Source organism: Typopeltis vanoorti, chromosome 19 (assembly GCF_054136105.1).
Source record: "Typopeltis vanoorti isolate ZY-2024b chromosome 19, IOZ_Tvanoo_1.0, whole genome shotgun sequence".
NCBI lineage: Eukaryota > Metazoa > Arthropoda > Arachnida > Uropygi > Thelyphonidae > Typopeltis > Typopeltis vanoorti.
The window spans coordinates 63,384,422-63,398,657 of record NC_143567.1 but is presented as its reverse complement, the minus strand read 5'-3'; the positions used below and the strand labels follow the sequence as shown (position 1 = coordinate 63,398,657).

Here is a 14,236-nt window from a genome sequence, read left to right as displayed (position 1 = left end):
TAAAATGGCTTCTCCAAATGAACTACACAACGTGTTCAACTCCTACAAGCCAAACCAAAACAACAAAGAATCAATACATCAAGATCCAATCCCACATATCTCTGGAATTTCAGAACCAATTTCAAGAATTTTAAAGAAATATGATCTAACAGCTACTTATATTTCTATTAAAAGATATCCACCTATTTCTCCTCGTCTAAAGATAAATGCTCAACTGTATCTCTTCCTGGTGTATACTAAGTTGCATGCGACTGCAATCCTTCTTATGTTGGACAAACTGGATGCTCTATAGAAAAAAGAATACAAGAACATCAATCTTATATTCTTCACAATAAATCCAATAAGTCTGGATTAGCACAACATGAAATAGAGATAAACCACAACATTCTCTGGTCCAAAACTCGCCTTCTACACAGATGCCAGCATAAATTTGAATGCCTATTCAAAGAGAGTGCTGAGGCCTTACTTCACCGCCCTAACCTGAATAGTAATGACTGCCTATCTATGTCAAAAAGATGGGAAAGTTTGATCCGAATAACACATTAATTATTTTTATTTTATTATAATTTTTTAAATTTATATTTATTTATTTTTTATTTTTTTAATGAAATCCTTCTAGATACTTTGTCTGTCTAAAAATATCTTGAGTATGATTTTATAAATTAAGTTTTTTGTATGACATTGCAAATTTATACATATAACTATTCTGCACTCTTATGTTTGCCTTGCTTCAGTGAAATGATATTGTGATTAACAATGTAATATCACGTGGCTCGTTCTATTTTTGAATGATCGATTGTTTGTATTCTACCTTGTAAAAACTGTTTTCTGTCTAGTCACTGATGATAGTTTGTTATTTTCAAACTGAAATATCTGGCAGTATATTAATTATACTTTTCTTGTGCTAATGTATAGATAATTCTTAATTTCATATCAAAAGTAAAAGTATACACTTGGTGGAGAAACTTTAAAGGAGGTAGAGGAAATGAGAGATCTAGGAGCGGTGGCAGACAAGGACCTAAAATTCAGGGGCCACATTGCACAAGTTGTGAAGATATCACATCAGATAATGGCAATGATGCAGAGGACCCTGACATGCAGAAATAAAGAGGTTATGATGCCATTATATAAAACCCTGATCAAGCCTCATATGGATTATTGTGCACAGATTTTCACTAGGTTTTCATGCTGATGAAGATATGTTGGAAAGGTTCCAGAAAAGATTCACAAAGTTTGTCAGTGGTCTTTGGAATGCAGATTATGAGGATAGATTGAGAGAATGTAAATTGCAAAGCCTTGTGAATAGGAGGATGGGGGGGGGGGGATATGATTGAGACATATAAGCTAGTCAGAGGTTGTTATCGGTTGATGTGGAAGAGATTTTTCATAGAACAAGAGGCCATTGCTGGAAACTGTATAAAGAGGGTGCGAGCAAAGGAGTGAGGAGAGGGTTCTTTGCATGGAGAGTGGTTGGTGAGTGAAATGCATTGCCTGAATGTGTTGTGAATGTAGACACGGTTGGATAAGCACTGTGTGCAATAGTGTGTGCCTTCAACAATAAGTCTCTGACTCCATAGAGGTTGTGTTAATAGAACAATAGAAAAAATATATTTTAAAAATATCTGCATTAAAATGGAAAGCAAAAGACAATGTTTATGCAGCCTTGCAAAATCCCACACAGATATGTCCATTTGTAAGGCTAACCTGAAGCATGTACAATGCGTCGTCCATCTGAAAGCAGCATTTCACCTGACTCAACAAGGGCTTTTAATACACAAGTAACATGTGTAGGAGCTTTATCTGCTTCATCCACCACGAGGACATAACCTTTTTGTACAGCTCTTACCTAAAAAAACCATAATTTACATTTTATTAACATGAGAAGAAAATTTATATGATCAATGATATTAAACACATCACTTATCTAGAAAGGGTGATTAGTAGTAATGTCACTTTATTTTGATACATTTATGCCACAGCTGTGTCTCATGCATTATTTCACAATAGTCAACACAAGATAGATCCTAGTATAAACATGTTAATGACAAAAATATATGGACAAATTTCATGCTGTCCTATATTCTAATTTGCCATTACTTGTTAGGAGTTATTCTATACATAAGAATGGCATAACATTGCAAATGGTACAATGATAAATATATATACAGTAAAACCCCTTTTTTACACTTTCCTGAAGACTGATGGAAAAAAGTGTAAATAGCAGGAAAGTGTAAATAGCAGAAAATGTAAAAAAAAAAAAAAATTTTAAAAAAGGCTAAAAGATGACTTACTGCTAGTATGTGACTCTACATACTAGATTACAAAATTTAATAACTGAAAATAAATTAATTTACAATTACTTATATTTATCTATTTAAAAAATCTTTAATTGTTGATTGTTTTTGTTTTTTCGGCACTCTTATAAGTTCCGCCTGCCTCTCCACAGTATATAAGGCATTAAATGCCCCATCGTCTCCTGATGCACTTGCAATATGCCGCCTCAAAAACAGAGATAGCTTCCATTGCTTCTTTACTAGCAAGGAAGGTAGGTTCTCAATCACAGTCTTCTTCAACCACTTCTTCTTCACCAAGGTGGTTGGAAAGGATGTCTTCTACACTTGCTGCCGTTGATGTGATCACATCAACATCAAATAGTCTTGAAATGAGGAAGACTCTTTCATCACATACCAGTTGTTGGGCTCTGACATATCTTCTTCATCCTCCTGTAGTTGTTCCTCCTCTTCCACAAACGTAACTCCTGCCTTCCGGAAACAGTTGGATATGGTTTCAGGAGTAACATGCAACCATGCTTTGGCCACATAACGCATGCCATTAAGGATTGATATGGTCATTTGTTTTTGGTCCATACCATTACCATGCATAAACACAGCTTTTTCAACAAGCATTTTTCTATATTTCCATTTAAATACATGGATGATGCCCAGATCTAATGGCTGAAGCTCACTTGTACAATTAGGGGGAAAGAACACTAACGTAATGTTTCTGAGCTCGCAGTAGTAGTATTTTGCAGTGATTTGCCCCCATTTTACCATCCAGAGCATGCATGCTGGATGAGAAGATGCTGCTGGCATCATACTTGGTAGGCAGATTTTTCACATTCTTAAAACACCTTGGCTTTTTAAATTTACCAATTACCAGTGGAGGTAATTTTTCTGATCCATCAGCACTGACCATGAGCAAAACAGTTACCCTCTGCTTGCTGAGTTTTACACCATGACACTCCTCTCCTTTAAAACACATTTTACTTGGCAGAATGTTAGAAAAGAATCAAGTTTCATCAACATTGCAAATATTTTTCGGTTCGTAGTCCTGAATAATAGTCTTTAGTTCATGTTTCCACTGGTTTACAGATTTCCCTGAAATACTATTACTTTCTCCACACACTTGATTATACACAATATTGTAACGAGTCTTGAAATGATCAATCCATCCATTTGACACAGTAAAACCATTAATCCCCAACCTTGGAGCAAATTCAAGGGCTTTCGCTCAGAGTATAGTACCATCTAAGGGAATATCCGATGCTCTCGTAGAAACAAACCATACTGCAACAAGTTTATCCAATTCATCGTATGTCGATGTCTGGATATATTTTCGTTTTTTTGACATAGTACCAGATTGCTTTGCATTGAGTTCAGTTTGACCAGTGACCTTTCCTTCAAGAACTGTAGTCAAGTTCTTTTTTGGTATGCATCTTGGTCATCTTCCTCCAATAATTCCATTCAAAACTATATTTGATAATCTCTGAAAGAACACTCTGGAAGTGTCCAAACAATCCTAATTGCTGTCTAAAAATTATAGCTATGATATCTTCTCCATAGTTTAATTTGTGTTTGACTTGCTCAATTGTTTTGTGTTATTTTTCTTAAACATTTCATCTCAAATGCCCAATTTTCTGTATTTTTTTCTGATTGAGTCTCCATGTCTTGGCTCTACATGTTGCTATAGGTAAATAATAATGGTTTTATAAAGTTTTAGTTTAAGGCTTTTTGCAATTCTGTAATTTTTCCATTTTTTGTTTAATTTATTCATATTAAATCTTCCTTTGTTAAGGCTGCCTTTTACTGTTTCTGTGTTATTGAGGTTGTAAGTAATCACATTGTCAAGATATGAACATTGCATTACTTGTTCAAATATATGGTTTTCTAAGTTCATTGAAATTTTTTCCTCATCTCTTCCTATTTTCATTGTTTTAGTTTTGTTTAGATTGATTTTCATCCCAAAAGTTTTGCACACTTCATTTAAATTTTTTTTTTCCAACTGTGCTTTAGATTCTGCAAGAATAATATCATCTGCATATTTAATATGGTTGATATTCACACCATTTTTGGGTATTTTTTCTAGATAGATAGTAAATAAATTTGGTAAGAGTGGGAAACCCAGCACAAGTTTTTCTACTTTGAATATGACTGTTTTTATTTAATTTAATTTTTATTTGTCTGTTTTATAGGATAAAAAGCTTGCCATCTCTACAAAAGACTTTCAGTTGATGAGAACACTTATAAATGCTCCTCACATCCTGGATGAGATTTGAATTGAGATTTTTTTCAAGGGATGACATCACACACATAAACACACATAATTTAGATAAACATTTTTGGATACTACACTACACTAATAAATTCATGTTACTGGCAAAGTAAATTAATTATGTTTAAAATATTATATCAGTAAAATTAACTTACTAAAGGAGAATCTTCATATATAATTCTTCCATCTTTTACAGTTGGTTGAAGTGTCAAAGTTTGAACAGAGGTATCTCTGAAATTAATAAATTAATAAATGAATACTAACATTATTCATATGCATTTATGATTAGCCTTCAAATCTGAAGCCTGAAAATGTTTTTTTTTATTATTATTTATTTTTTTTTTTAATATTTGTGGAGAAGAAAAGACTTGAAAACTGAAAACCCTCTTGTTCTCTGCCTTTCTGCTACATATTGGGAAAAAACTATTAAGTATCAATCCTGTTTAATAATTTAAATGCATCTATTATGTCCTCTCTTTTTTTTCTATCAACAAGTTTTTTATTTTTTAAGCCCATAGACCTTCAATCTTTTTTCTTAAGAAAAATTCATAGGCCAATCATAATATTCATCATTTGCCTTTGGATCCTCTTCACCGTTTTTTCATCCCAATTAAATCCAAGCAACTAGATCTGCATGCAGAAGTCAAGATGTGGCCTTATTGAAGCCTATTAAAAGTCAATGTGTTAACAACCACATAATCTGATATGCTATTGTTGCCACCTTTGCAATACATATCTCCCTAAACTTCAACTCCCTGTCCACAATCATCCCCAAATTCCTGGCTTCAGATCCATCAATAAAGTATACAGTTTGTGATTTCTTCATCTCAAAGTGCATGCATGATGTTACACTTTACCATGTTAAACTAGCAGCCATTTCCTTTGCCCATAAAAGAAAGTACTGAGATGAAAGAAGTGAAAGTACTCTTGTCTAGGTTGCTTAATGAGGGATAGAAATAGGGACAATCCCACTGGAGTAGAACGAGTAAGACAGTATCATTACAAAGTTAAAATAGAAATTCTGCATTACAAAACATGTATTTCTTGAGTAGCAGTTAAGATGCTAGAACAGTTGATTAGATCTTGGACATACACAAAATTAGGTTGATGAAAACAAGGTTCTTTATCAAGCCAGAATGAATTTGTTAAGGGTAAGTCTTGGTTTAGCAATTTCCTAAATCAGCAACAATATTCATTATAATGCTGATACAAAACTGGTTTTGGTCTCATACCACATCAATAACTTCCTGATAAACCATGACAAATTTGCTCACATTGATTCTTTCACAGATTGTGCTATAATTTGAGGATATCTTTCTTAAATGTACTTATTTCATCAGCAATATCTTCTTCACTAGTTTCCACCTTTCAGTTAGAATTCATTTTTTAACTCATTTTTTGTTTGTTTTCTCTGATATATGTTCTTATGATTTAAATGATATCAAAATTCTAAGAATTTTGATTCTTAGAATGTCTTTTCAGTATTCTGTTTGAATTCTATTACCTAAACAGCATTACAAATGAAAGTTATACTCTTCAAAAATAATTCATTAATTAATTTTTTCTTAATTAATCTTATATCTAGTTATATCTTACTTCCTCTCAATGGCCTGTTGCAGAATAGTTACCTAGCTTTCTAGAAACCTAATAGATCCTAGACCATGCAGTTAAACCTATCTGCATGTATCTGTCAACTGTGTACATTTTCTGACAAACAATCTGTCTTGCAAGATGAAAAAAGGAGGAAAGCCTACCACTTTCTTACCAGACTTGCCTAACTCACCTTCACCTGAAACTATTTAAAAAAGTTCTTTCCATCGTAGACTGGATTCCTACCAAAGGGTATTCTTTACCAAACTGGTATAGAGGCTCATTTATATTTCTTCTGAAAGTATTCCAAGCTGTTCAAAAGGACTTGATCATGACACCAAAATGCTTACCAAGGGAGAATATGTATATCCATACTGACAGACAGGTTGATGGATAAATGACTATGACAACAGATATCCTGTGAATTCTTTAAATTATGACAATATTATTTTGGTCTTAATTTAAATAAGATTTAACAGAATATTGAACTAACTGATAGAATTTAATGGAACATTCTAAGTTGATTCTTGTAGATCTAAATAGCAAAGAAAGAAATGATTACTAGATATAAACAAATGTTTTGGTAAAATTTTGAGAAAAGAGCAAAGCTAATAATAATGGTAAGTACCTGTTGGATTTATATTCAGGATATGGACTAATTATTACTAATACTAGGTTCCAAAATAAGGATGCACACAAATTCAGATGGCGAAAGATGCAAGATGCATTTTGCATCTTTCTCAATTCTCCAGATTGTTGATAGTGATCACCATTTAATCTTGAGCAGGATAAAATGGAATATTATACTGAAAAGAAAACTGCATAAGAAAGTTTTAAAATCAGAGTTGAGCAGCTATCAGATGTGAACTGTAGACTCAAATATACAAATATTATTCAAGAAAAAATGAGAGCCTGAAAACAAGATCCTAACTTTGGAGATTCAATGGTAGACCCTGAAGAAAACAATGATGGATTCAGACAGAGAGGCAGGTGGTAAAGTTGTCTGCAAAGAAAGAAAAATCAGAACTCCATGGTGGACTCAAGAAGTTAAAGAGGAAATCAAAGAAAACAAGAAAGTATATTCAAAGTTTCTGTCAAGTAAGTCAGATTGTGCTCTGAGAGAATACAGAGCAAAATATGAGGGTGGCCTGAAATGTTCTTGGCATAACAATGAAAAAACGAATTTATAATTTTAAAATTATTTTTATTTTCAACACAGTCTCCCTTAAGACTAATACATTTATTCCAGCGATGCTGCAGTGCCATTATCCTGTCCCTGTAGTGGTTCTCAGTAAGATCTGCAAAATACCCCTCTGCAGCTGCAATCAACTCTTGATTCGAAGAAAAAAGCTGACCAGCAAGGAAGAGTTTTAGTTTTGGGAAGAGATAGAAGTCAGAGTGAGCCAAATCTGGAGAATAGAGTGAATGTTCCAACAATTCATCGTGCAGATCCCTTAATTTTCCCATTGCCAAAACACCTTTGTGGGCAAGGTGCATTGTCCTGATGAAAGATGATTTTTTTCTTCTGCAAACCGGGTCTTTTCTCAAGAATTTTTTCGTCTAGTCTGGTTAAAAGATTGTAATAATATTACCCAGTTATTGTTTTAGCCTTTTCAAGATAATTAATAAACAAAATGCTTTTAGCATCCCAAAACACGGATGCCATGACCTTTCCTGCTGATGGAACCGACTTTTGTCCACTGTTTTGACTGCTGTTTGGATTCTGGTGTGTAATGGTGAATCCAAGTCTCATCCACAGTAATAAATCGATGCACAAAATCAGTTTTATTCTTGTTAAAACGGCTTTTGTCCACTGTTTTGACTGCTGTTTGGATTCTGGTGTGTAATGGTGAATCCAAGTCTCATCCACAGTAATAAATCGATGCACAAAATCAGTTTTATTCTTGTTAAAACGCTCCAAGCATTGTTCAGACATTTTCATGCGAGTGTTTTTGATCTGCTGTGAGTAAGTGCAGTACTCATCTTGCGCAAAGCTTTTTCATTTGCAATTCTTCATGCAAAACATATCCTACATGTTCTTTTGAAATGCCTATAGTCTCAGCAATTTCACACACTTTGACTCGCCAGTCATCCAATACCATATCTTGCACTTGATCAATGATTTCTGTGTTGTTACACTTTTTGGAAGTCTTTCACGTGGATCATCTTCAAAGCAGGTATGGCCATGTTTAAACTCGGCAGCCTATTTCTTAGTTGTTAAAAATGAAGGAGAGAAGTGCCCACAAACTTTTTTGAACTTTGAATGAATTTCTTTTGGCTTTAAACCTTCTTTTACAAAGAATTTTATAACCGCACAATACTCAATTTTATCCATTTCAAGGGATACAGACAACACTTTTGTTTCAGACAGCTGTATAAAACAAACTACTTGATAGAATGACTTGCAATTTCACATGGATGCTTATGTCAGATGTACCAACTTAAAAAAAAATTCCTTGCCTACAGTGTTGCCATCTATAGTCAAGACCAAGAACGTTTCAGACCACACTTGTTAGCTTGCTCCACCTTTGCAATGAGTTGCACCGCCTTACCCCAGTTCTGAAGATACTTTCAGGCGCAGACTTTGTTTGCTCACACTTGGATAAAGGATTAAACTAAATTTATTATAGTCTACCCAAGTGAAAAATAAACTTTCAACCTTCTGTTCTTGTATCAGTCTCTGTCACTGCATTATTTCCACCTGAATGATATACATTCACAGCATGATCACTGAATAATTCATCTGATAATAAATTTAGTTTAATCCTTGATTCAAGTGTAAGCAAACGAAGTTTGCACCTGAAGTATCTTCAGGACTGAGACAACTCATGGTAAATGTAGACCAAGCTCTCGCCATTACTTGTTTTAGTATCCCCCATAATGCAAAGCATATCTCCTTATGGACATGTATAATGCTATGCATTAAGGGAAGGGCTACTACCGAGACTAGTTTTGACCTTTATTGAGGTCTCTTCAGTGGGAGCCAGGCCCAAGTGGAGATACCAGGCAGAAGCATTAGCAAGGTCATCTCTACCTATAGGAGTTGCCAAACGGTGTGCCACCTATTTTTTAAATTACTCTGGATTTAGAAAAAGATGTTGAAAGTTTATTTTTCACTTGGTTAGACTATAATAAAATTAGTTTAATCCTTTATCCAAGTGTGAGCAAGCAAAGTTTGCGCCTGAAAGTATCTTCAGGAATGGGGTTTCAACATCTTTTTCTAAATCCAGAGTAATTTAATTAAAAGGTGGCACACCGTTTGGCAACTCCTATAGGTAGAGATGACCTTGCTAATGCTTCTGCCTGGTATCTCCACTTGGGCCTGGCTCCCACTGAAGAGAACTCAATAAAGGTCGAAACTAGTCTGGGTAGTGGCTCTTCCCTTAATGCATAACATTATACATATCCGCAAGGAGATGTGTTTTGCATTATGGGAGATACTGAGATAAGAGTGATGTTAGCTTACCCCACCTTTACAATGAGTTGCCCAGTGTTGTATCACCTCACCCCAGTCCTAAAAATACTTTCAGGCACAAAATTTGTTTGCTCACACTAAAATAAAGGATTAAACTCAATTTATTATAGTCTAACCAAGTGAAAAATAAACTTTCAACATCTTTCTCTAAATCCAGAGTAATTTAATAAAAAGGTGGCACACCATTCGGCAACTCCTATAGGTAGAGATGACCTTGCTAATGCTTCTGCCTGGTATCTCCATTTGGGCCTGGCTCCCACTGAAGAGAACTCAATAAAGGTCGAAACTAGTCTGGGTAGTGGCCCTTCCCTTAATGCATAACATTATACATATCCACAAGGAGATGTGTTTTGCATTATGGGAGATACTGAGATAGGAGTGATGTTAGCTTGCTCCATCTTTGCAACGAGTTTCCCAGTGTTGTACCACCTTATCCCGGTCCTGAAGATACTTTCAGGCGCAAACTTTGTTTGCTCACACTTGGATAAAGGATTAAACTAAATTTATTAAAGAACAGAAGGTGTTTAGGATATTAAGAAATTTTAACGTGAATACAGCCATAGGCTTGATATGATATCAGTCTGTGTGTTATAAGAACAGTCAAGAAAAACAGCAGCACTCCTAATAAGACTGTTCAAGTCCCAGCAGTGGCACAATTCCAAATGAATGGAAAGAGAATGAGAGGTCTTGTTACATAAAGGATGCTCCAAGTCAGATGTAGCAAATTATAGACCAATTAGTATCTCTGGAGTATCAGAAAAGCTAGTTAGTGAAGAATCCAAGAATGAATAAACAGAATATGGTAGTCTATGGAGAACAACACATCTTTGTGACGGGAAGGCTTATCTTAGTAATTTACTCATTCTTATTTTCTTAAGGGAATGGTTATACTACAATGCTGCTGGACTTTGCAAAAGGATCTGACAGGCCACTGCATGGAACCCCCATTGCATATGTTGGAGCAAATGGAGATGGATATGAAGTTGATATGGATAAGAGGTTGACAGGTGAGCAAACATACAGAGAATACACAGTATATGTTGAAGTAGATGAATCAAAGAGAAGAAAGGTTACCAGTGGCATGTCACAGGACTCTGTATTTGGATCACTGCTGCATACATCAATGATACTTGGGGATGATTCGTGAGAGAATATCCAGCTGTCTGCCAATGATAATGAAGTGATGAGAGCAGCAGTTAATAAAAATGATTAAAAATTCAGTATGATAGTTTAAAATAGTTTAAATAGACTAGTAGTTTGAGAAATATTTGGGCAGGATAATGGCCACCAATTCAATGCGTCAAAGTGTAAAGTTATAATTTAAAATTTTCATAGGAATACAGTCATCTTCTATTCTTAAAACATAACTGGCCAGCTGGAACAAGTAGTTCATTGGATATTGCAGGTTCTGTATAAAGTTAATATAGCTTACACTTGTATCTAATCTTCCATTATAATTTATCAAATCAAATATTCTTATAAAGATTTTCCTATTGAAAGTTGAAATCAAATCTCCACCACAAATATCCAAACATTTCCCATCTATAAATAACAACTGAACAAATTAAATATTATCCTTTTCCAATCTTTTGATCCAACCATGACAGCAAATAAATAACCTGATTCCCTTTCTTTGTTTGATTCTGCACATTTGTTATTCAATTTGCTATTAATCAGTCATCTAATTCACTCTGGTGAATAAGACGACTAAGTCATCTTAGTTTTGTAAATAAACGTTTAAGCAAAATTCTACAAATAAAATGGCCAAAAAACATATTCAATAAAGAATTATGGCAAAAAACTAAACAAAAACCAATAATGTATGATATCAATCAGAGAAATCAGAGATGGGATTAGGCAGGGATTAGGCATGTACTAAGAAAATCTGAAAAAAAAAAAGTCAAACAAGCATTAGAGTGGAATCTACAAGGGAAGAGGAAGAAAAGTACATCAAAGATGAGCTAGCAGAGAGGAGTAGAAGAACAGCTTAGAAAGACTGGAAAGAACTGGATGCAAATTAAGAACAGAGTGAAATGAGGATCTGTGGTAGAGGCCTTATGCTCCCAATAGAGCAAAGAGAAATAAGTAAGTAAAGTAAGTTAACAATTTGATGACACATTAAATGATAACTGAAGTATGAACCTACCTGTGTAGCTGAATGTACTCTCGAGGTCGGTTTAACAGTTGTAAAAAGCGATCCACAATTTTATTTTTACCTACACCTTGATTGCCAACTAATAATAAATGTTCTCCAAGTAGAAAATCCTTCATCATATCTTCCAAAATTGAAACATGCTATGCATCAAAAATCAAAATAAAAGTAATGAATTACAGTAAGTAATCTAAATGATATAATATTCACTTAATAATCATCATTTCAGTTATGTTAAAAATGATCTCACTTAAACCACGGAAAATTTATAATATAAAAAATAATGTATTCATTTTGAAGGCCTGACTTAATAAAGGTAATAAAGGAAATATTTCAGTTTTTATATTTATGTATATAGCAGATAATGAATGAATTAAAATGGCTTATTATGAAACAAAAAAAATAAATTTAGTTTTTTTTTATATAAACAAATATGGGTCAATTAATAGTCAACGCTAGATAACTAAGAGAAAATACACATGGCCTGTAAAGAGTGCATAGAATCAACCAAGGCTTGTAACCATTTATTGTCTCTATGGCTCTTCTAATACCACGACCAATCTGAAACTTTTGATTTCCTTCCCCCACCCTCATTCCTATAGAAATACACTGGTTTTCAAAACCTAAGGATGAACACTGTTTCTGAAGATTACAACCACAAATTCAGACAAATCAGTTTGTGGCAATTTGTATGACCAATGATTTTGAGTAGATAGCAGGTGCAGATATAAGTCAAAATTTCAAATCACATTCAACAGGATAAAAGACAAAATTCTGTGCTAAAGAAACTATGTTTGAAGAAAACTCTTTTCGTGAAGGAATAAAGTTGCAAACTTGGATGTCTTGAATACCTCAAAGACATCATCTAGATGATTTCACATGGGGAAGAATTATTGGAAAGCTTGAAGACGGCCGCAGAATTACTGATATTGCCAGAGAGAGTGAAATCTCACAGAGCACTGTATCCAGGTTCTGAGCAGAGTTTCAAATCAATAGAATGTGTTTCAGACATTTATTAAGAGGTTGCCCTTGCTCTGCCATGGAGCATGAAGACAGATTTTTGGTTATAATAGCAAAACATAATAAATGCACCACAGCAAGTCAGCTTGTAAGTCAGTTCCATTCAAGCACAGGTACACAAATATCTTGACAAACTGTGGCAAGATGTCTGCAACAAGTATGCCTATATGCCCAAAGGCCTGTAAGTCAGCATCACTTTACAGAGCTCAATGTAGAGCATGTATCCATAAAAATTGGACAAACCACAATGGGCTAATGTACTTTTTACAGATGTAAAAATAGTCTGTCTTCCAATTCTTGACACTTGATCTGGCATGAAAGTGGTACTGCTTACCATCATGAGAAGTCTTGAAAAGGATAGATGTTCGTGCAAGCTCCAGATAAGATAAGTATCGTTTTCAGTTATCGATACAAATTACTTAATATTGTGTAGTTTTGTTTTGTTTGCCTTGCGTATTTTAGTGCGTCTATTTTTGGTGTGTTATAACGTATAATTTGACAAAACACGTTACAGATAACTATGGCACCTGTGAGAAGGAAAATGGCAGCCAGTAATGAAGGTTCGCCATTGTTATCAAAGAACGGTAGCATAAAAGAAATGAGTCAGTGTACTAGCTGTGAAATGTACGCTTTGCGGAGTGCGGTCGGAGTGTGGTTAGATGATAATAAAGGATTGAATGTGTGTAGAAAATGTAGGGAGAATGCGGAATTGAAGTGTATTTCGGATCGTGAGTGTGATATTTTTGTCAACCTTCAGAATGAAGGAAATAGGGATATGACAAGAAACGGCAAGGTTGTACATGAAAATTGTGAGAGTGTGAATGTAGAAAGTGTGAATGATAGTATAAATGGTTTCTCAGAGAACAAAAAAGATGAGATAGATGCATTGAGTGAGATCGCGTTGTTGAATAGTGCGATACAAAAGAGCAAAACAGCAGCTAGAGTGCATGAACAAAAGTAGACTGAATGAACCAACCAATAATAAAAGGTATGACAGGAAAAATAGACGTATGAATGTGAACATGAACAAAATGAAGGATAGAGTGCTGTATGGAGACTCGTTAGTACGAGGTGTGTTAGTAGAGGATTTGACAAAATCGTACCAACCTGTTGCGACCATAAAGGACGTAACTGCGTCTATTAGAGAGCAAAAGGAAAGGGTGAAAGAAATGATTGTTGTGGCAGGTACGAATGATTTGAAAGGAGATAAAATGGAAATGATAGAAGACCTGAATGAATTGTTTGAGGTAGCAAAAGAAAAGAGTGAGAGAGTTAGAATGATTAGTCTTTTGCCACGGGATGACAGTGAAATGTTTAAAAGGAGGGCTATAATTGCAAATGACTTTATGCGTGGGTTATGTATGACGAGTGGTGTGGAATTTGTGGATGTGTGGAGTGAGTTTGATGGGCGAAAGGATCTATATAAGATGGATGGCTTGCATTTGAAT

The 14,236-nt window shown here is 34.6% G+C and overlaps 1 protein-coding gene across 3 annotated transcripts in view; it reads right to left on the bottom strand.

The window, feature by feature from the left end:
• Positions 1-14,236, bottom strand: part of c12.2 (von Willebrand factor A domain-containing protein c12.2) — a 550,347-nt gene that overhangs the window by 266,526 nt on the left and 269,585 nt on the right. For all 3 annotated transcript variants that reach the window (XM_090409563.1, XM_090409565.1, XM_090409564.1), the window contains exons 20-22: positions 11,763-11,911; positions 4,707-4,782; positions 1,705-1,846 (exon numbers count right to left, since the gene is read on the bottom strand). In XM_090409563.1, coding sequence (XP_090265689.1) covers positions 1,705-1,846; positions 4,707-4,782; positions 11,763-11,911 — 367 coding nt within the window. The remainder of the gene's footprint in view (positions 1-1,704; positions 1,847-4,706; positions 4,783-11,762; positions 11,912-14,236) is intronic.